Source organism: Rhineura floridana, chromosome 10 (assembly GCF_030035675.1).
Source record: "Rhineura floridana isolate rRhiFlo1 chromosome 10, rRhiFlo1.hap2, whole genome shotgun sequence".
Lineage (NCBI taxonomy): Eukaryota > Metazoa > Chordata > Lepidosauria > Squamata > Rhineuridae > Rhineura > Rhineura floridana.
Genome location: NC_084489.1, coordinates 18,997,501 through 19,022,185, shown reverse-complemented (window position 1 = coordinate 19,022,185; position 24,685 = coordinate 18,997,501). Strand labels below are relative to the sequence as shown.

The 24,685-nt window shown below is 39.7% G+C and overlaps 1 protein-coding gene across 6 annotated transcripts in view; it reads right to left on the bottom strand.

Annotated features, from left to right (window-relative positions):
• Positions 1-24,685, bottom strand: part of MYRIP (myosin VIIA and Rab interacting protein) — a 377,908-nt gene that overhangs the window by 39,829 nt on the left and 313,394 nt on the right. For all 6 annotated transcript variants that reach the window (XM_061587554.1, XM_061587553.1, XM_061587556.1 and 3 more), the window contains 2 exons: positions 8,845-9,022; positions 3,925-4,571 (listed from right to left, as the gene is read on the bottom strand). In XM_061587554.1, the coding sequence (XP_061443538.1) occupies positions 3,925-4,571; positions 8,845-9,022 (825 nt within the window). The remainder of the gene's footprint in view (positions 1-3,924; positions 4,572-8,844; positions 9,023-24,685) is intronic.

Here is a 24,685-nt window from a genome sequence, read left to right as displayed (position 1 = left end):
TATTGAATTAGCTCACTCTATTTATTGATTAAACTTCTATCCCACCCTTCCTCCCAGAAGCAGCCCAGGGCAGTAAACAAAAGACAAAACTCTTAAAACATCTAAAAAACAAAACATATTTAAAATATTATAAAAACATAAAACATCTTTTTAAAAATCTTTAAAGACATCTTAAAAAGCAATTCAAAAACAAGACACAGACTTAGATCAGGTGTCTATTTAAAAGGCTTGTTGACAGAGGAAGGTCTTCAGCAGGTGCGGAAAAGATAACAGAGATGGCACCTGTCTAATAATTAAGGGGAGGGAGTTCCAAAGGATAGGTACCACTACACTAAAGGTCCACTTCCTATGTTGTGCAGAATTTATTTATTTATTTAATTAATTAATTAAAAATATTTCTATCCCACCCTTCTACCCTACAATAGGGCACTCAGAATGAACCTCCTGATAAGATGCTATCTGCAGGAGGCCCTCACCTGCAGAGTGCAGTGATCGACTCAGGTATTCTGGTTCCAAGCTGTACAGGGCTTTGTATCCCAAAACTAGAACTCTGAATTTGGCTGGAAGCTAACGGGCAGCCAGTGCAATTCTTTCAGCAGCAGGATAATGTTGGCAATACCCTGCCTTAGTGAGCAGTCGCGCTACTGCATTTTGCACCAGTTTCAGCTTCCAGATCAACCTCAAGGCTAGCCCCACATAGAGCACATTACCAGTTACCAGTGTGCAAACAGTGCTCAGGCTATCCGGGTGCAGAAACGGCTGCAGCTATCTTACCAGTCGAAGCTGGTAAAAGGCACTCGTAGCCACTGAGGTCACCTGAGCCTCTAGTGACAAAGATGAACCCAGGAGCACTCCCAGACTATGGACCTGTTCTTTCAGAGAGAGTACAACCCCATCCAAAGCAGGCAACTGACCAATTATCCGAACTCGGGAACCACCAACCCACAGCACCTCTATCTTGCTAGGATTCAGACTCAGTTTATTGGCCCTCTTCCAACCCACTGGAATGAAACAAAACCTACACATCAAATACAAAGATATACTGAAGGCCATATGTGACGAACACAGGGCAGTGCTGAGCTGTGAAATCATGAGTAGTGGGAAGGGAAGGAGTGGGGAAATGGCTATCACCAAGAGGAGTAGGGCATATCCAGTCTTCTGAGGTATCAGCTAGGTCAGAATTCAGAGAGAGCTATATGTACACAACATGGGAATCTTTGTTACTTTTTCGGCTCCTAGGTTTAAGGGAAGTGGTTGTGGGGCTAGACCCCTGTGTTTCGCACTGTGAGGTGTGGGAAGTGGGATCATCCACCAGTCCTGCCACCTTTTTCTTGCCCTTGTGTTTTCCCAAGTCAAGGGATACAACAGGGAATCAATAAATTATGGGGATAAGATGAATGGCAGGTGACAGGATTAACAGAGAAGGAATTGAAATTGGCCTTAGTAATTAGTTGCAAGGTTGATCTAAAATATGTGCTCGAGCCTTTCATCTCTTTGAGATAGTTGGCAACTTTTGACCGATTCCCATCAAGCACGTTTTTTCTTTACCCGATACATGAAATATGTCATGTCTCAAAAACTCTGCATTCCCACTATCCCTCAGCTAAATTTTACAATGTGCTACATATTCAACTATACATGGCATCCTGTGTTACTTCCATTTTATTTATTTATTTTATTTATTATTTGATTTATATCCTGCCCTTCCTCCCAGCAGGAGCCCAGGGCGGCAAACAAAAGCGCCAAAAACACATCAAAACATCATAAAAACAGACCTTAAAATACATTAAAACAAAACAACTTTAAAAACTTTAAAAAAAAAGCTTTAAAAACTTCTTTAAAAAAGGGTTAAAAACATATTGTTTTTTAAAAATATTAAAAGCAATTCCAACACAGATGCAGACTGGGATAAGGTCTCAACTTAAAAGGCTTGTTGAAAGAGGAAAGTCTTCAAAAGGCGCCAAAAAGATAGCAGAGATGGCGCCTGCCTAATATTTAAGGGGAGGGAATTCCACAGGGTAGGTGCCACCATACTAAAGGTCTGTTTCCTATGTTGTGCAGAATGAACCTCCTGATAAGATGGTATCTGCAGGAGGCCCTCACCTGCAGAGCGCAGTGATGGACTGGGTATATAAGGGATAGGACGGTCTTTCAGGTATCCTGGTCCCAAGCTGTATAGCGCTTTGTACACCAAAACTAGAACCTTGAACTTGGCCTGGTAGCAAATGGGCAGCCAGTGCAATTATTTCAGCAGTGGGGTGACATGTTGGTGATACCCTGCCCCAGTGAGCAGTCTCGCTGCCGCATTTTGCACCAGCTGCAGCTTCTGGACCAACCTCAAGGGCAGCCCCACATAGAGTAATCCAGCCTGGAGATTACCAGTGCGTGGACAACAGTGGCCGGGCTATCCTGGTCCAGAAATGGCAGCAGCTTTTACCAGCTGAAGCTGGTAAAAGGTACTCCTAGCCATGGAGGTCAACTGGACCTCTAGCGACAAAGATGGATCCAGGAGCACCCCCAGACTACGGACCTGCTCTTTCAGAGGGAGTACAACCCCATCCAAAGCAGGCAACTGACCAATTATCCGAACTCGGGAACCACCAACCCACAGCGCCCATGTCTTGCTAGGATTCAGACTCAGTTTATTGGCCCTCATCCAGCCCACCACCAAGTCCAGGCAGCGGTGAAGGGCTTGCACGGCCTCTCCTAATTCAGATGTTACAGAGAAATAGAGCTGGGTATCGTCAGCATACTGCTGACACCTCACCCCAAAGCTCCTGATGTCAAGGGCTTGCACGGCCTCTCCTAATTCAGATGTTACAGAGAAATAGAGCTGGGTATCATCAGCATACTGCTGACACCTCACCCCAAAGTTCCTGATGACTGCTCCCAAGGGCTTCATATAGATGTTAAACAGCATGGGGGACAAGATGGTACTCTGTGGCACCCCATAGCACAACTGCCAGGGGGCTGAAAGGTAATCACTCAATGCTATTCTCTGAAAAATGACCTTGGAGATAGGATCAGAACCACTGTAAAACAGTGCCTCCAATACCCATCTCACCAAGTCAGCCCAGAAGGATACCATGGTCAATGGTATCAAAAGCTGCTGATCCATGTGATCTTCAGTCATGTAGTGACAAATTCAGAAGTGCAGGGTCCCTTCATGATAGTCACAGCCACACGCCTTCCCCTTTTTTTCTTTTGCTGCTGGGTTGAGAATGAGATTCTTGTTAATGCCTTCTTCAACAACAACAGATGCCCCTGAGAGCCATTCAGCATGAAAGGGGAGAGTGTTAGCTACTGAAAAGAGTCTTCTCAGTGGCTGACGTACCTCCTTTCACTCCAATCATCAGGAAAGGACAAGGAAGCAAGTTAGAAAATTCTTCTCAGTGGCTAGCATATTCCCCTTTCATGCTGATTGCCTTGTAGGACACTGGAGATATTGGGACCCTGCTCCCAAAAAAGTAAAGGGTTGAAGACCCCCCTGAGACCCTGAGTGACTACACCCCTGGTGACCTTGGTTACCAAAACCAAGCGGAGCATCCCATTTTCAAACATCTTGCTACCAATGGAATTTGCGGGTGAGAATGCAGTATCACCACAAATCATTTCATCAGCAAATAAGTCTGAATGGACATTGTTACATGGCATCACTAACATACTATATTCATTAGCATGGAAGCCATCCTTGCAGCTTATGGTGCCAAATGCTACTATACAGAAAAGTACAAGATTAGCTTAGTTTATTCAGTGCAATTGTCTTTGGCACAATGCTGATAATGACATAAAATGTGGGCAGTGAGAATTAGTACTGTGTTCCACCATTGATTGTGCCCAGAGCACTGTTGTCTTGCTGTACAAGAGACAGCGACTGGATATTCTTTTGCAGGCAAAACACAGTATTCAATGAACCTTAATTACCTGGCTTGTGCTCAGATTCTTCATGTGGATTTTTGTGTGATTTTTGTCTTTGCATAAATCTTCTGAGGGAGTCTTGCCTTTTCTCCACCTTCTTGACCTTTTTTCTAAGTCATGATAGGCTTCCTCACTTTCACTGCTGTCTGAATAGTCTAAATTGATAGCCTGTGGATTAAAGTTCACATCTAGTTTCCCATGTAATTGTAATGTTTCCTCTCTGGATTTATTGTTACAAGTTCTCCTTTGTATCCAAGGAAGACAGCTAGAACCCCTGGCTTCCCTCGAAGAACTGACAGATGATGTTTCAGAGTCAGAGTACATTGTCTCAGTGTTGGTAAACAGCCCAGATGAAGGGGAGGTCACAGACTGGTACTGTTCATTGCCATACTCCCACTCAGTATAGCACTGGGAATTCACAAAATTTGACCGCTTCTTGGGCCTCTGTCGTAGCTTTTCCAAAACCACATTCCAGTCATAGCCATCTTCGCTATCTGATCCCATCTCATCATAAGCAGACACAACACTGGATTCATTCTCCAAAGCTTTGAATACCTGACTTTTTGGTTTGGCAAGCATTTGAGGGTGAGGCAAAATGACGTCTTTCAAGGCCACCCAGTTTCCATCTGTACTTTGCAAAACAGGGGAGAAAGCTAAGGAAACACAAGAGGAATATACGTTTCCATTATTATTGGGTTTTACTATCCTAAAATGTATAATTATATTTGGGTCAGATATGTTACTACAAGAAAAGCATTAAGGAACTATTCTATGTCACATACAGTGCCTTGCAAAAGTACTCAGACCCCTGACCAATGCTCTTATATTACTGAATTACAAATGGTACATTGTAATTTCGTTCTGTATGATATTTTATTTTGAAACATTGAAACATAATCAATTATTGAAAAGTGACATTAGTTTTATGCTGGGAAATATTTGTAAGAAACATAAAAAACTGAAACATGTTGCTTGCATTTAGTATTCAACCCCTCTGCTGTGGAAGCTCCCAGTTTACACAGATGAAAGAAATTGCCCTATCGAGGACACAATTGCCTTACCATTGGCCTCCACCTGTGAACCATTAAAGTTGCTGTCACACTGTCAGGATAAAAACCCCACTGTTGATCATTGGTCAGGCTGTGGATCTGAAGGAAAATGAAGACCAAAGAGCATTCTACAGAAGTAAGAGATAATGTAATAGAAATGCATAGATTAGGAAAAGGGTACAAAATAATATCCAAGTGTTTGGATATCCCAGTGAGCACAGTTGGATCAGTCATCAGGCAATGGAAGCTGCATCACACCACATAGGCACTGCTAAGAAAAGGCCATCCCTCAAACCTCAGCTCTTGAACAAGAAGGAGACTTGTGAGAGAAGCCACAGAGAGGCCACCAATCACTTTGAAGGAGCTACAGAGTTCAATGGCTGGAAGTGGAGTAATGGTGCACCAGTCAACCATATCAAGAGCTCTGCATAACACTGGCCTATATGGGGCAAGAAAGAAGCCGTTACTCAAAAAGTACCATCTGAAAACATGTCTGGAGTTTGCCAGAAAGCATGAGAGTGCCCCAGCTGTGATGTGGGAAAAGGTTTTGGGGTCAGATGAGACCAAGATAGAGCTTTTTGGCCCAAACTCAAAGCACTATGTGTGGCGCAAAGCTAACACTGCCCATGCCTCAAGACATACCATCCCTACAGTGAAGTATGGTGGCGGCAACATCATGGTGTGGGGATGCTTCTCATCAGCAGGGACTGTTGTTAAAAGTGAAGGAAGAATGGATGGAGCAAAATACAGGGAAATACTGCAAGAGAACCTGTGTTTGAAGCTTGGGAGGAAATTCACTTTTCAGCAGGACAATGATCCCAAGCACAAGGCCAAAGCAACACTGGAGTGGCTCAAGAACAAAAAGGTGAATGTCCTACAATGGCCCAGTCAAAGTCCTGATCTCAATCCCATTGAGAATCTGTGGCTCTCTTTGAAAATTGCAGTCCACAAGATGTCCAAGCATCCAAGATGACCTGGAGCAAATCTGCCAAGAAGAATGGGCCAAAATCCCTCCGACACTGTGTGAGAAGCTGGTACATACCTACCCCAAAGACTTAAAGCTGTTATTGCAACAAAAGGTGGCTCTACCAAATATTAATCTGTGGGGGTTGAATACTTATGCAAGGAACATGTTTCAGTTCTTTATGTTTCTTACAAACATTTCCCAACATAAAACCAATGTCACCATACAGTAATTGATTCTGAGTTTCAGTGTTTCAAAATAAAATATACAGAACGAAATTACAATGTACCATTTCTAATTCAGTAATATGAGAGCATTCAGGGGTCTGATTACTTTTGCTAGGCACTGTATCTTGGAGGGAATAATAGACATTCATAGGATGCTTGCATCAAAGGTCTTCTGACATAATGAGGAATGGACTAATCAGGTTTTGACCCAATGTATTTGAATTTGTTGGAAATGGTTTATAGAGCAATGGATATAAGCAGATTTTCTATTAAATGACATCTATCAATATAATTAGCGGTTTATTTAAGTTTTAAACTATATTAGTGATGACTTCAAATATGTATTTTACTGCAATAAATAGGGCACATGAGATGTAATCTGTGGTCAATCATAGCTCCCCAGCACATGTACATGCAGTATTACAAATGTGTGTGACTGGCACACATGCTTCTCCCTGCATGCACTTTCCTTGCACGGCTGTCACAGCTGACAGTGCTGACCATCTGTTAGGTCTTACATCAGGTTCCAATTCAGCACGGAAACACCCCCAACTGGCATGTAGACTGAAAAGGATTCTTTGTGCAGAAAATTACTTTTACATGGCATGCAACATTGCTGGATAAGGAGATATCCTAATTGCTATTGCAGAATAAATAATAGATTGAATATACACTGCATATACTGTACGTCCTATCACACTGTAAGAAAATAATGTCTGTCCTATAATGTCATTTCATAGGAACCACCAGTATTTTGGACTGCAATTACGTGCAACCATCAATAGAGGAATCACAATGATTTCAAAATGGACAGAATATTAGAAGACCTTGAAAATACAAGTTCATCATCATCATCATCATCGTATTGATGATGAAAATACAAGTTAAAGCTAGAAGCTATACCTGTCAAAGCCTTCAACAGCCTTTCGCACATATTTAACTAAATCTAGTCATTTTATGTTTGGGTAGGTCAGCCTTTCCCAACTAGTGGGCCACCAGATGTTGTTGGACCACAACTCCCATCAGCCTCAGCCAGCATTGCCAGTGGTCAGGAAAGATGGGAATTGTGGTCCAACAACATCTGGTGGCCCACTAGTTGGGAAACACTGGGGTAGGTGAAAGCATTACTTCCCAGCCATTTAATGACCATAAGTTCTTGACACTCAGGATAATGAATTTCATTTGCAGAGTTATCTGTTCACCACAATATACATTATTAATGGACATCACTAAATATGCAATATTGTAGCTACATTGACTTTGGGAAAGCATTTCTCCTGGAACCAAACTTTCCTAAAAGGCGGTGAGACATAAAATGTGCATAAGCAAATTTGACAGACTCTTATGATAACTGCAGTCTATTTAAACTTGCAAATTGCTGCTTAAGTCAAAGACACTGAAAAATGCTTTGGGCAATAATCCCTTTATGCTAAACAGGTCAAGGGCTTTTCCAAGAGTGAATCGTTTGAAGTGTTCCGAGCTTGACTAGTAAATGCACATAAGCATCATCTGCTAGTGCTTATTCAAGCCATTCCACACAAAATGTGTGCATAAATTACCTTCTCAGGTTTTTGGAAGAGCTGCCTGATTGCCTAATGCACTGCTGCAACAGAAGCAGTCAATAAAGGAAAACCATCATTAGATAACAGCTGTCCTAATCCAACCGGGGTCATGTATACCAGAAAGCACCCTTCCACATATTTATCCCTAGCTGGACAAGGAACTATGCATGTAAAACATCAGTCAGGCACCTAGAGCACTGGCATTTAGGTTCCTCCTTAAAACTCATCTATTCACCCAGGCTTTCCCTGAGGGACAGTAATGTTTATGTAGTAAGCTGATCTACTGATTCGTGATATATTTGTTTTATGAATGTGATTATATTGTTGATTTTACACTGCTCACTGCCATATTTTTTCTTAATGTTGATGGTACTGTATAGAAATGTTTGCAATAAATAAATAAACGCTGTAATTTCCCCTCTCATGATCCAGTTGCTGAGGACCAATAATGAACATTGGTGAACAGTTTAGCTTTAATCCATGTAAGGCATAGCCTTTGTAACAATTTAACAGGATTATATGTTTGAGGGAGGCCTAATCTCCATTTGACAATAGAATGTGCAGGTTCACAGAGAAGAGCTTGCAGTCAGCCCTTTTTATTGCTGCACTGAGGTAGGCCAAAATTTGGCTCAGCGTGTTGTCTGAAGCGGGACTCATAGTTATGACTTTCCACACTGGCAATGTGCTGTAGCCAGAGTTCGTTCTTGGCTATAGCTTGTGGTTAGTCAGAAGAGAGCTTAGCATATCATTCTAATCAGAATTCAGGTTAAGTCAAATCTTGGCTTAGCTCAGTGCAGTGTGGCAGCAACAAAAAAAAAGCCCAGGAAGGAGTAAAGAGGCTGTGAGGAGCAAGGTGGTGGCATGCTTGCATAGTCTTGCTAAGCCATGATTTACCATGTCATTTGAACCAGGTCACTAAGTCAGAATCGTTTGCAGAAATGCTACCTTTTTCTTCTCAATTTCTCTCTTAATTGGGACTTGGCAATCACCATTCAATCAGTTTGTGGATGATTGTCCCTTTATTGTCCCTTTTTTTGTTCTTGGTTTCAGTCTAAAAGCCTAGGGAAAAGTAGCTACTCTCATACAGAACAAAGAAATATCATGCAGGTATAATAGTCCTTTACTTGATTCATTTAATCGGTCCACACTCTTCCAGCTGGGCAGCGCAGATAGTTTGTGCTCTTTCTGGTTTCTGCTTGGGCCTTTCAGTTGCCTCCAGAGAGACTCAGGCACAGAAGATGTGCGGTCTGGGTATCTGTCTGATGCACCTTCATTAGTCAGAGAGAATGCAGACTGAGACCTCTGGTAAAGGAAAATATGGAGATCAATATATTAGCAGAAGCCAACTATAGAGATGTTAAATGTTCATTACATGTACTTGCAAGAGTAACACCCTTACACTGAGATAAGTGCAAATCATCGAAGGGAAAGAGAACAGAATTTCACTAGTTCAGATTTATTTATTTATTTTATTAAATGCATATCCCACCCTACCTCCCAAAGGCGGCCAGGGTGGCAAAATGTAACATCTGTAGTCCAGCCATAGCTAATTCCTTTTGAGAAAGACAGAACGTTTTGTGTAGGTTTGTTACCAAGGTCATGCTGTTATATACAGAATAGCGATTAAGAGCAAACACATCTACTGGATACATAGGACTAAACCCATTTCAGTGCTGGGCAACTTTATGCTTTCCCAAACTGATAAAAGACATCTCCCCCCAACACAGCCTTAGTGTTTCCCTATATTCTAGTTTTCCTTAATGAAGCAGTAGTTTGTTCTAATTATCAGCATGCCTTGCCTCCTTATATCCTCCCTAGCATCCCCAGAAGGCTAATGAAGATTTTTCACACACTGCAGGAGATAAATTATCCAACTTAGTTGGTGTTTCTTGGGTTGGCTAGATTAATTCATTGAGTAACTATTAACATGGTATGAAGAACTATGACCCACTATTGTGTTTACATTCCCAATGACAATATGAATGTGCATGTACTATGTATTAAGTTTGCACTATAAAGTTTGCATTTGATCAAAAGTGTTGGCCCCCCCTTATCCTAGATTATTCCTTTTCCCTCAATTTCAACTTTATTCAAACAGGGCATAGCAGCTGTTTATTTTTTATTTGTTTTTATTAGCCAGTCATTTTAATATTTACCTGTATTGTTTTTGTTGTTGTTATGCGCCTTCAAGTCGATTATGACTTATGGCGACCCTATGAATCAGTGACCTCCCATAGCATCTGTCATTGACCACCCTGTTAAGATCTTGTAAGTTCAGGTCTGTGGCTTCCTTTAGGGAATCAATCCATCTCTTCTTTGGCCTTCCTCTTTTTCTACTCCCTGCTGTTTTCCCCAGCATTATGGTCTTTTCTAGTGAATCATGTCTTCTCATTGTGTGTCCAAAGTATGATAACCTCAGTTTCATCATTTTAGCTTATAGTGACAGTCCTGGTTTAATTTGTTCTAACACTCAATTATTTGTCTTTTTTGCAGTCCATGGTATCCGCAAAGCTCTTCTCCAACACCACATTTCAAATGAGTTGATTTTTCTCTTATCCTCCTTTTTCACTGCCCAACTTTCACATCCATACATAGAGATTGGGAATACCATGGTCTGAATGATCCTGACTTTAGTGTTCAGTGATACATCTTTGCATTTGAGGACCTTTTCTAGTTCTCTCATAGCTGCCCTCCCCAGTCCTAGCCTTCTTCTGATTTCTTGACTACTGTCTCCATTTTGGTTAATGACTGTGTCGAGGTATTGATAATCCTTGGCAAGTTCAATGTCCTCATTGTCAACTTTAAAGTTACATAAATCTTTCTGACGTTCAGCTGTAGTCCTGCTTTTGCACTTTCCCCTTTAACTTTCATAAGAACATAAGAACATAAGAACATAAGAACATAAGAACATAAGAAGAGCCTGCTGGATCAGGCCAGTGGCCCATCTAGTCCAGCATCCTGTTCTCACAGTGGCCAACCAGGTGCCTGGGGGAAGCCCGCAAGCAGGACCCGAGTGCAAGAACACTCTCCCCTCCTGAGGCTTCCGGCAACTGGTTTTCAGAAGCATGCTGCCTCTGACTAGCGTGGCAGAGCACAGCCATCATGGCTAGTAGCCATTGATAGCCCTGTCCTCCATGAATTTGTCTAATCTTCTTTTAAAGCCATCCAAGCTGGTGGCCATTACTGCATCTTGTGGGAGCAAATTCCATAGTTTAACTATGCGCTGAGTAAAGAAGTACTTCCTTTTGTCTGTCCTGAATCTTCCAACATTCAGCTTCTTTGAATGTCCACGAGTTCTAGTATTATGAGAGAGGGAGAAGAACTTTTCTCTATCCACTTTCTCAATGACATGCATAATTTTATACACTTCTATCATGTCTCCTCTGACCCGCCTTTTCTCTAAACTAAAAAGCCCCAAATGCTGCAACCTTTCCTCGTAAGGGAGTCGCTCCATCCCCTTGATCATTCTGGTTGCCCTCTTCTGAACCTTTTCCAACTCTATAATATCCTTTTTGAGATGAGGCAACCAGAACTGTACACAGTATTCCAAATGCGGCCGCACCATAGATTTATACAACGGCATTATGATATTGGCTGTTTTATTTTCAATACCTTTCCTAATTATCGCTAGCATGGAATTTGCCTTTTTCACAGCTGCCGCACACTGGGTCGACATTTTCATCGTGCTGTCCACTACAACCCCGAGGTCTCTCTCCTGGTCGATCACCGCCAGTTCAGACCCCATGAGCGTATATGTGAAATTCAGATTTTTTGCTCCAATATGCATAATTTTACACTTGTTTATATTGAATTGCATTTGCCATTTTTCCGCCCATTCACTCAGTTTGGAGAGGTCTTCTTGGAGCTCTTCGCAATCCCTTTTTGTTTTAACAACCCTGAACAATTTAGTGTCGTCAGCAAACTTGGCCACTTCACTGCTCACTCCTAATTCTAGGTCATTAATGAACAAGTTGAAAAGTACAGGTCCCAATACCGATCCTTGAGGGACTCCACTTTCTACAGCCCTCCATTGGGAGAACTGTCCGTTTATTCCTACTCTCTGCTTTCTGCTTCTTAACCAATTCCTTATCCACAAGAGGACCTCTCCTCTTATTCCATGACTGCTAAGCTTCCTCAGAAGCCTTTGGTGAGGTACCTTGTCAAACGCTTTTTGAAAGTCTAAGTACACTATGTCCACTGGATCACCTCGATCTATATGCTTGTTGACACTCTCAAAGAATTCTAATAGGTTACTGAGACAGGACTTTCCCTTGCAGAAGCCATGCTGGCTCTGCTTCAGCAAGGCTTGTTCTTCTATGTGCTTAGTTAATCTAGCTTTAATAATACTTTCTACCAGTTTTCCAGGGACAGAAGTTAAGCTAACTGGCCTGTAATTTCTGGGATCCCCTCTGGATCCCTTTTTGAAGATTGGCGTTACATTTGCCACTTTCCAGTCCTCAGGCACGGAGGAGGACCCAAGGGACAAGTTACATATTTTAGTTAGCAGATCAGCAATTTCACATTTGAGTTCTTTGAGAACTCTCGTGTGGATGCCATCCGGGCCCGGTGATTTGTCAGTTTTTATATTGTCCATTAAGCTTAGAACTTCCTCTCTCGTTACCACTATTTGTCTCAGTTCCTCAGAATCCCTTCCTGCAAATGTTAGTTCAGGTTCAGGGATCTGCCCTATATCTTCCACTGTGAAGACGGATGCAAAGAATTCATTTAGCTTCTCTGCAATCTCCTTATCGTTCTTTAGTACACCTTTGACTCCCTTATCATCCAAGGGTCCAATTGTCTCCCTAGATGGTCTCCTGCTTTGAATGTATTTATAGAATTTTTTGTTGTTGGTTTTTATGTTCTTAGCAATGTGCTCCTCAAATTCTTTTTTAGCATCCCTTATTGTCTTCTTGCATTTCTTTTGCCAGAGTTTGTGTTCTTTTTTATTGTCTTCATTTGGACAAGACTTCCATTTTCTGAAGGAAGACTTTTTGCCTCTAAGAGCTTCCTTGACTTTGCTCGTTAACCATGCTGGCATCTTCTTGGCCCTGGTGGTACCTTTTCTGATCTGCAGTATGCACTCCAGTTGAGCTTCTAATATAGTGTTTTTAAACAACTTCCAAGCATTTTTGAGTGATGTGACCCTCTGGACTTTGTTTTTCAGCTTTCTTTTTACCAATCCCCTCATTTTTGTGAAGTTTCCTCTTTTGAAGTCAAATGTGACCGTGTTGGATTTTCTTGGCAATTGGCCAGTTACATGTATATTTAATTTAATAGCACTGTTTTTAATAACATGCATAAGGTTTGCCCCCTGTATGCATTCTGTGATGCAAAGTAAGGTGGCTACTCTGACTGAAGCTCTTTCCACACTCCAAGCATTTATAAGGTTTGTGCCCTGTGTGAGTTATTTGATGTTGAGTAAAGGCACTACTCTACCCAAAGCTTTTTCCACACTCCAAGCATTGATAAGGTTTGTCCCGTGTGACATCTTAGATGCAAAGTAAGGTTGCTACTCCACCTGAAGCTCTTTCGTACTCAAAGCATTTATAAAGTAAGTCCGGTGTGCCACCTCTTTGATGAGAAGTAAGGGAGCTACTCTTACTGAAGCTCTTTCCAAACTCCAGGCATTGATAAGGTCTGTCTCCACTGTGACTTCTTTCATGTGAAGTAAGGTTGCTACTCTGACTAAATCTCTTTCCACATCATTACTGGTTTCTGCTAGTAGTATGGTATCATCTGCATATCTTAAATTATTGATATTTCTCCCTCCAATTTTCACACCTCCTTCATCTTGGTCCAATCCCGCTTTTCATATGATATGTTCTGCACATAGATTAAACAAATAGGGTGATAAAATACACCCCTGTCTCACACCCTTTCCGATTGGGAACCAATTGGTTTCTCCATATTCTGTCCTTACAGTAGCCTCTTGTCCAGAGTGTAGGTTTCACATCAGGACAAGCAGATGCTGTGGTACCCCCATTTCTTTTAAAGCATTCCATAGTTTTTCATGATTTACACAGTCAAAGGCTTTGCTGTAATCTATGAAATTCCTTGCTCCGTTCCATTATCCAACGTATGTTTGCGATATCTCTGGTGCCTCTTCCTTTTCTAAGTCCTGCTTGGACGTCTGGCATTTCTCGCTCCATATATGATAAGAGCCTTTGTTGTAGAATCTTGTTTTTATTTTTTATTGTTTTTATAATGTTTTAATGTTGTACACTGCCCTGATATTTTATAATATGTTGGTATAGAAATGCTTTTATAAAGAAATAAAATAAGTTTAAAGGGAAATTATTCCCTATGCAAAAAAGAGAGCCTTGTGTGACTTTGTGGAAACTGCTGTGGTTTTTGCTTGACTGGCATGCTTCAAACATTCACTTTTCTGACACTTTTTCTTAAGCTGAGATACAGCCTTGCTTTTGTAAATAATTGTTCCTAGGGTAATCTGTTCATTTCTTTGAAGAATGGTGTCCAAGCCAATGGCCTTTATAACCTATGCTATGACAAAGTATTAATTAGAATGCTATTTTGTCTTAAGTTTGAAATTGTGCTGTGCCTTCCTGAGTGAACACCAACTACTTTTTAATTTTGGTCTTGCTACTGGGTATTTTAAATCTCTAGACAAATCCACTAAACATTTAGCGCTGATGTTTAAACCAACAATTCTCAAGTGCTGGCATTAACTTAAGAACCAATCAAAGTTAAGAAAGAAATGGACTCATCAACCACCACTGAACTCTGGATGACCAGGATCCTCTATCCAGATGAATGAAAATAAAAGGGGGGAGGGGAGATTGCAGCCTATGCTGACTCAACACTACCTATTATTAACTGATAATAAGCTTTAAGAAAAATATTACAAAAAAAACCCTGCAGCATTTATCTCCCAACGTATGCTATAACTATTCCTGCCCATGCCTTTCTTTGCATTGTCAAAGCTGACAGCAGTTAAGAACAGAAGAAGAGCTTGCTGGATCAGGCCAATGGCCCGTCCAGTTCAGCATCCTGTTCTCCCAGTAGCCAACCAGATGCCTGTGGGAAACCCACAAGCAGTGAAATTAAATGGTTAAGAGCAGCAAATGTTTCTGAGGCTTTGCATCTGATAAAATGAATTCTGCTTCACGATAACTTTAGTCACAATTGATATATTAGTCTTAAGGGTGCCACAAGACTGTTTTTGTTTGTTTGCTGCCATAAAATAACAGAATCTATGGAATTTGAGCACATCACCTTATTAAACCCTTTTAGACCAACCTGTGATGTTTAGATTTACTGTTTTACAAAATCCACTGTATGTTCTTAACCTTTTGTTTCAACATTGGACTTTCTCCATCGTTACCAGTGACATCCGTTTCCCTTACCGTCACTCACCCCTTGTTTTTGTGTAACGTCCAGTCTGATGAACTCAGAAGAAATACATCGCTCACAAAGAAGCTGGCAAGCTTCTAACACAGGAACGTAGGAAACTGCCTTATGCTGAGTCAGACCATTGACTCACCTAGCTCAGTATTGTCTGCACTGACTGGCAGCAGCTCTCCAGGTTTCAGAAAGGAGTCTCTCCCAGCCCAACCTGCAGATACTGGGGATTGAATTTGGGACTTTCTGCATGCAAGGCAGATGCTCTACCTCTGAGCTACAGCCCTCTCTCCCCCACCCCAGGGAAATTAGCTGATTGTAGCTACTTCTTTCTGATTTGTTTGTTAATCCTAGTACAAGTATTTTGCTACTACTGCTTTTGGATTTTGTTCAAAATGAATTACTTTTTTCCTTATAATTACTGAAACTGTGAGACACAGAAGTGTGGTTAGAAACCTTATTCATGAACTGAATTACACTTCTCAGACTCTGTAAGAGGCACCACTATTATGACTCTTTAATATTTGTCAAAGTGCCCCAAAAGTGCAGTGCACTATATGTAAATAAGAGTAAAGTTTCCTGCCCACAAGCTCACAGTTTAAAGAATAATCACCACTCAGAAGAAGAAAGTGTAAGGTAACATTATGCCCGACTAAGGGCTGGTCTGCATGTTTAGAGGAATTACTTGGAGTAATCATCTGGGGACCATGTCACTTTGGAATTTAGGTGGGAGAATCACATGACTGAAGGCTACCCCACTTCAACATTTCCCTTCAGTTTTTTTAAAACACCAACTATGCCAGGGAGAAGGCTGAATTAGGACCCTTCACCCAGACAAGGGGGAAGGCTGTGGTAGGACCCCTTATCCAAGCATATTGGGTTGTATCCAATGAAGTAAACCTGTTAGTACAAGGAGCTTGCAGTGGCCCTTCCTCTCCTTCTTCCGTGCCCCCCTCCCAAACTGCTCCAGAGGGTTGGGGAAAACCCGCAATTGAATTTTTTGGGGGGTGCAGGGGCATGTGGAGAAAAAGAGGGAGAGAAAGTCCTGTTGCACAGGCAGAAATTCTTGTGCTAACAGGATAACTTCGTTGGATAGCACCCACCATTTCTCTCTGTGCAGAAAAATTCTAATACTGGTGATGTACATATATACAATGCTCCACTAGCCTTCTGAAATAATACAGTCCAAGGACAACTGTATCATAAGGTTCTCCTAAACACATGAATTAGGCTCTTAATTCCCTCTGTGTCCTCCTTATTTTGGGGCAGAGGTTACCAGCCGTAGATTCTGTAAGCCATGTTGTTGCTTCTGTTCTATTGAAAATAGCATGCAAAGTAGTCAAAGTTCTTAAAGAAAGAAAAAAGTTATACAAAACTAAAAGGAAAGCAATTATATATGCCATACCCAAAATGATGATGTCAGCATTTGAGTCTAAGGAGATTGTCAGAAGCAGCTGACTATTATTTTCCTGCCAAGCCAACCCACACCACATTTCCCCCCACTCTCTCCACAATTCCATTTACTCCATTTTCCTGGAGAGATTTAAATGAGATGGTACTGACTGCATCCTTAAAAAGCCCTAGTTGTGAAGCTATTTCTCACTGCTGACATCAGTTTTGCTTGGGTCATAGGCTAGATAATCAGATTGTGTTTTATTCTGATAACCTGAGGGTAATTGAAATTGTTAAAAGTCAGAATCACTGGTGCAAGCACTAGTAACTGAGAAAGCTGTAGACATAAAGGAGAGTAATCAATCACATTCAATATGGGAAGAAAAGAAAAGGAACAGGAAGCCTGAATTTGCTAGAGAGGCATTTCAACCTGAATGACTCCTGCAGCATTCAGATCTCTTAAAAGGCAGGCATTTAGCTTCAGCATTTGACTTCTGAGAGTGCTCTTTTGCTGTCAGTTCAGGAGGTTTGATTGTTTCTAAGTCTTATTCAGATAATCATTTTAGGACAGTTATGTGGTGTAGTGGTTAAGGTGTTGGACTACAACCTGGGAGACCAGGGTTCAAATCCCCACACAGCCATGAAGCTCACTGGGTGACCTTGGGTCAGTCACTGCCTATCAGCCTCAGAGGGAGGCAATGGTAAACCCCCTCTGAATACTGCTTACCATGAAAACCCTATTCATAGGGTCGCTATAAGTCGAAATTGACTTGAAGGCAGTCCATACTTCCATACTAACTCTTAACTGATAATTACTTTCATTTTGCTCAGAAGATCATCTGAGGCTCTCATTTAATGGGTGATTTGCTCATTAAGGTTCACAGACAAATTTTATCCCACACATTTTATCCAGTGATAGCACTTGCTGAAAACTGTTGACATGAATAGAATCTTGAAGCAACTATGCTCTCTCATGATCATTTCATACAATAATGGCATTTTTAAAGAGAGGACTATTTAAAAGTATTCTTTTGTACATTTGCGAAATTACACATTTTAGTTTACATATAAAGTCAAATGAGGCATTTCCCCCTGCTGATCTTGCTGCAGTTTGTTTATGATTTTTGTGTATATTTTTATTGGCATCTTAAGTGGGATTGTCATTTTGCTTTTGTATTGTCATAATTATATATTTGTTAGCCACTCTGGGCTCCCTTTGAGAGGAAGGGTAGGGTACAAATCTATTGAAATAAATAAATGTATAAATACATGTCAGAATAACTTCTACAGAACCAGTTAATCTCACCCTAAGTGGATGGTTTGATATTACTTTTGTATTGGCTATCACAATGGCTTAATTTGTATTTTGACTCAAGTTTTAGAAAATATTTACTCTAAAGAAGTTCCTCTATCATCAATGAACTTCTGCTTGGAATGCTATCACACTTACTTGCACTCAGTGGCACTTACGTCTGAGTAAACAATCATAGCATTACAGTTTCAGGACAATTTTGGGAGAGACTGTTGGTTTCAGGAACCAAGTTCTACTATGCCACCCAGAAAGATAATGGAAACTGTAAATGTAAGGGTGAAGACTCTAAAAAGATCAGCATAGTTCTTTGTGTTAGCACAATTTTCTTGCAAGAACAAAATGTAACAGATACAAAGTTTGTGATAGTCCAGTATAGATAGATATAAAAAAGCTTAAACCATGAAGGTTAACATAATTTCATCTATTTCCCATGTTCAGGCACAAGTGTTGTTGCTTATGCAGCCAAAATGGCACTACCCATCATGCACAAGAGGGAGGTATCAGCAGACGCAGAAAACCCCAGGGTTTATACATACCAAGCTGAGTGGTCTCAAACCTAATTGATTTCAAATAGCACAAATCACTTCATTCATGAAAAGTGTAATGGCTAGAGGAGAGGGACTGCATTCTCTTGCATTTGAACATCTTTGCTTTAGAGAAGATTCCGATTTGAAGGGGGCAGCATCTATGTTATACAGACAGTTAATTAGAAAATCTATGCGTAACTCCTCAGTACTAAAAGAGACTTGGGAGAGAGACTTGGATTTTCCTCTACAAGATACCACATGGGAAAAGGCCTGGAAAAGTATCTCAGCTAGGATTCAGGAAGTATACTGAAACTCTTATTCAGATGGTATTGGACTCCCCTCCACTTATATCATGTAAATATGTTGCATTCTCCTAAATAATGGAGAGGCTGTAATGCCCTAGGGTCATATAAACACATGTGGTGGGTCTGTAGTCACATCCAAAATTTCTGGAAAGCTGTATATGAAGTAATTGTTGGTCCGACTTTGGTACCTGACCTGGTGTTTTCTGGGGCTTTTTTAAAGAATGTATTACTCTCCCTTCACCAGGGCGGGTTACAACAATTTAAAAACACATAATTAAAACAGTAAAATACAACCTAAACAGCATCACAAAAATTAGGGTGGATCCTAACAATATACATCTCAGGTGTTGAAGGCCAGGGTACAGAGGCGTGTTTTCAGCATTCACCGAAAGTTGTACAATGAAGTTGCCAGATGCACCTCAGTGGGAAGGGAGTTCCACATCTTAGGGGCTGCCACAGAGAATGCCCTCTCCCGGGCCACCACCACCCCTGAGCTTCCGATGGTGGTGGAATTACCAAAAGGGCCCCAAAAAGTGTTGGCTATGTTATCATTGGAAAATGATTACAATCCTAATGTGGTTCACAAGAACTGGTTATTTTTTTTTATTATAAGCAGCCTGACTGGAAATCTCAGCTTTCAATTGATAATTGGATGTCCAAGATTTGGGAGATCGTGCTTTCAGAGCATTTTACACAACACAGTAGGGTAGCACGTGGACAATCCAAAACTGGACAATTTTGATGTAGTCTGGTTCCCTTTTTTGAGTAATATTGTTATTCAAATTCTGTACTGCTTCCAGTAATGCATATCTCTCTATGGAGAGGTTATGTCTACTCTCAAGGGGATGTTTCTTTATGAAAGTTTTTAATATGCCTTTGTATCTACTCTTTTTCTTCAAGGCAAGATATTGGCCGATGAAATAAGTATGCTGTCTTCAGTGTGATATATGGTGTGATATAATGGTTTTTTTACCCTTTTGTCAAATAGGGTGACAGGGTCATGTTATTATAGAAAAAAATCTAATAAAATTTTATTGGGGAAAAAATGCCAAAGTTTGCAAAAATACAAACTTTAGGGGGGAAAATATGGCGGGAGTTCCCCAAAACAGCCAAATGAGGACTATGTGCTCAATAGTCACAGCATGCTGACTGACTGTTGGGGTGGTGGGGAGAATGGAAAACCAGCAATGAGAGGCTGGAAAACCAGGAGTATGGAATCGAGAGGCTAGAATACTAAACAGGGGACAACCCTCACTACAATGTTTGGTTGTGAGCCTACTTGTATCTTAAGTGTGGCTGAGATCTTATGCACACTCATCTGAGTGTCTCACTGAACTTAGTGGGACTTACTTCTGAGTAACCAAGCACAGGGTCAGGGTGTACAGTTAAGCATGCAGAAGGAAGAAAAAGGTCTACTTTAATGGGGACTGCAGGGCGGGTAGATTTGTAAAAATCACCTTCCTTCCCTGTTCTACTGACAGAAGCTTCTGCTAGATCAAAGAGAATCTTCCATCAGTAGACACCATGGAATACAGCCAAATAAAATAAAATTATACAGCCACAAGAGTGGCTGTATACTATAGCCAGCATGCATTTTTCGCATTCCGCAATGTTAAACTGAAAATATCCCCCATGCCATTCTGATGCTTCCCATAACCAGAGTTTGGAAGTAACTAGTTACAAGTAACAAATTACTTGTAATTCATTACTTTTTTGAGTAACGAGTGGGTAATTCCTTTACATTTTGATTGTAATAGAACTAGGAGTAATTTTACTCCTTTTGTGGAGTAATTGTAACGTTTCCAGAATTACTTTTGGGCATTACTTGGGGGGTGGGAGCAGGGGAAGTTTTCTGCTCCTCTGATTTGTGGATGAAAATCGTGTGCCTCAAACTGGGCTTCTGTGCAGCGTTGCTCTTTCCTCATGCTCTGTGAATGGGTAGGAGGCGACGAGGGAGGAGGTGGAGAGTGAGATGAGATGGAGTGGAGAAAACAATTATTTAAAAAAATGGCTAGTGGTGGTGAAGAGTGGAGTGGAGGGAAAAAGGATCCGGAGGTCAAGAACATGGATAAAGGAGACTTCCCGGAAGTGAGTGCTCAGCTGGTGACTGTCTCTGAGAGATCTCTGCCTCAGAGGAAGCTTTTTTCAGGTTAAAAGCCAGCCAAGAGGAAACTTTGACTGGCTTAAATGTTCTCCAAGGTATAGGAAAACCGATCAGATTTTCCACAAGACTTCGTTGAGCTGTCGGCGGCTGGAATTGATCAGGAAATCCCTGAGATAAGAAGGCATGCCGATGGGCTGAAGACGGAGTCAGGACTTCCATGCAAGCTGTACTGGAAAAAAGCGAAGCGTTTTTTTTTTCTTCTTAAAAAAACGTCTTTAACCAGCGAGCCTACTTCTGTCTAAATCTTATCATTCGGCTTAAATTACTACAATAAAAGGGATTTGTTTACGAATCAGCAACTGAGAAACCTGGGTGAGTCATACTTTTTCTCTTTTAAATATAATTAAGGAAGAAAGAAAATGTAAACAACTTATATACTTTTTTTACGACAAAAAGCTGGCCTGAATTTGGAGTTTTAAAGTTTAAAAACGGATGAGAGGTAATTATTATTTGATGGAAATATATTTTGGACTATTTTTCTCCTTGGACTATTTCTTTTTGGATGAATCTGCTGCTCGTATATGTTACTAATCGTTTGGTGTTGGGAACCAGAATTGTTTTGCATTCTTGGACGTAGATAAGAACTGTGCTGTGCTGGCTGGACTACAATAACAGGCCTGGAATATTAACTCTTTTGTTGGTGGAGGAAAAAAAAAGAAATAGACTGCCTCTAGGTTTTGGAACAGTGGTTAATATCAGAAATTAAAGGCTTCTCTTGAAAATGACAACTAAAAAGCAACTAAGGCCCAGGAGTGAAGAGGTTCTACTGATCCACAGGAAGGGGCTATACCCCCAGATATGTTTCAAAAAATAATGGAAGGGATTAATGATATAAAACAGGAAATGAAAACTGAACTGACAGATATAAAAGACTATATTAAAACACAAGTGGATGAGATTAAAGGGACAATTGGGCAAATAAAGGAGGATGCAAAAAATACTAAAGAAAAGGTACAAATCTTGGAGAATAGAACAGATATATTAAATCTGGAATTAGAAAAAAAACTTGGACTATATGGCTGTGACTGAAGTGAGAAATAAAGAACATTGTTTGAGATTCCGTGCAATCCCTGAGGAAACAGGTGAAGACATCAGAGATAAAATTGTTAATGCTTTAGTAAAATTTCTGGATTTGAATGAAGATCGGATGGAATTTGAAATAGACAAAGTGTATAGAATTAATTCCAGATATGCAACAATGAATAAAATTCCAAGAGATGTGCTTGTTCATTTTATAAGGAAGACGACCAGAGATATGGTATTACAGCAACACTTTAAAAATACCTTTAAAATTGATGGTAAGGAAATACTGGTGATGAAAGAAATTCCTATTAGACTTTTACGTAAGAGAAAAGAATATGCTTTCCTTACAGAGAAACTTAAGCAACGCAAAATTCAATTTAGATGGGATGTTCCAGAAGGAGTGATCTTTACATTCAGACAACAGAAATATAGATTGAATACTGTTCAAAAAGCAAGGGACTTCTTGAGAAAAGCTTCAAAAGATATGGATGAAGATAAACTCAAAGACATGGATATAATTCCTGGGGAACAAAGTCAACAAAGATATGCAGAGGAAGGAAAGGAAGATGATGGATTAAAAGGAGCATCAGGCACATTTTAAAATATACGCTTAAAGATGGATTACAAATATCTAACTTGGAATATAAATGGAGCCAACACGGCGCAGAAGAGAAAGAAAGTGTTTCATTATTTGAAAAAATTAAAATTGGATATAATTTGTTTGCAAGAAACTCATATTAAGAAGAAAGATTCCAAATATTTGATTTGTAAAAATTTGGGTGAAGAATTTATTTCGGCTGGGCCAAAAAAAAAAAAAGGAGTTGTTCTCTACATTAACCCACAATTGCTTCCTAAATTGGTATTACTGGATGATAGTGGTAGATTTGTGGGGGTTGAAATTACTCTACAGGGTACAAACATTTTGATAGTGGGTAACTACGCCCCCAATGAAGATAAAACAAGGTTTTACACAGGACTTATGGAAAAATTGTCAGAGTTTTCATATGATCATTGGTGTGTCATGGGTGATTGGAATGGGGTAATCTCACCAAAAATTGATAGGCTTTCTGAAAAAAATATCAAAGAGACACAGGGTAAATTACCAAAGATTTGCTTTGAACTGATGGAACATTTAGAATTGGTGGATACCTGGAGATATATAAATGATAATGCAAAGGAATTTACTTATTTTTCAGAAAGACACAAAACATTCTCGAGGATTGATATGATTTGGATGTCTAAAATTTTAGCGAAGGATACTTTTAAAATGGATATATTACCAAAAACTTTTTCGGACCATAATCCTGTGATATTAACTTTAAAAAAAAAAAATCTTGGATTTAGATGGAGACTAAATGAATCTTTATTACAGAATGACAAAGTAGTACAAGAATGTAAGAAGAAATTAAAAGAGTTTTTTTGAACATAATTTACATAAAGGAACAAGTGAAAATATCGTTTGGGATACAAGTAAGGCATTTATGAGGGGATATTTTATTAAATGTAACTCTGAATTAAAAAAAAAGAAACAACAGAAAATGCAATTAATTTTGGAAGAAATAAAACAAAAAGAGGAAGAATTGAAAAAGAATCCGACTAAAGTTTCTATTGTAAATCAAATTAAAATGTTACAGAAGCAAGTATCAATGCTGACAGTTAGAGAAATTGAAAGAAAACTAAATTTTGCTAAACAAAGGACTTTTGAATTTGCAAATAAACCTGGGAAATGGTTAGCATATAAATTAAGAAAAGAACGTCAAAAAATATTATTTTAAAGATACAAGAAGGAGATGAGACATTGACAGATAATGTAAAAATCAAAAAGATTTTTCATCAATATTATTCAACATTGTACAAATGTCAGGAAATTCCATCTGAAAAAATAGAAGAGTATATATCTAAACAGAATTTGCCTAAAATTACAGACTTTCAGAGACAAGCTATTAATGGCCCTATTACGTCAAGAGAGATATCTGAAGCTATAAACAAAATTAAATTAGGAAAGGCACCAGGACCAGATGGGTCATCTGCAATGTATTATAAATGTTTGGAGGAAGAACTCTTACTACCTTTACAGTCTACAATGAATCTTATTCTGCAAGAGGGAAAGATACCGGATAGTTGGAAAAATGCTAATATAACATTAATACCTAAAGAGGAGCAAGATTTAACTAAAACAAAAAATTATCGACCAATATCTCTATTGAATAATGACTATAAAATTTTTACAATGATCTTGGCAGAAAGATTGAAAATAATATTGCAACAATTTATTCAGGAAAATCAATCAGGGTTTTTACCTAAAAGACAATTACGTGACAACGTCAGGAATGTCTTGAATGTCTTGGAATATTTAGAACAACGAAATGATAAACAAGCAGCTTTGATTTTTTTAGATGCTGAAAAAGCATTTGATAATTTGAATTGGAAATTTATGTTTCAGGTTTTGGAGCAAATGGATTTTGGAGACAATTTTATAAAATGGATTAGATCGATTTATACATCTCAGAAGGCTCAGATAATTGTTAACGGAGATTTAACGGATTCATGTGAAATACAAAAGGGTACAAGACAGGGATGTCCTTTATCTCCCCTTCTATTTATTCTGGTCTTAGAAGTGCTGCTTAGAGATATAAGGCAAGATAAAAGAATTTCGGGATTAAAGATAAAAAAAGAAGAATATAAATTGAGAGCATTTGCTGATGATTTGATAATTGTACTAGAAAACCCTTTGGAAGGAATTAATGTATTGATGGACAAATTAAAAGAATTTGGACCGTTAGCAGGATTTAAGATCAACAATAAAAAAACAAAGATGTTGGTAAAAAATTTAACTTTAAGGGAACAGAAAGAGTTAATGGACAAGACAGATTTTACAATAGA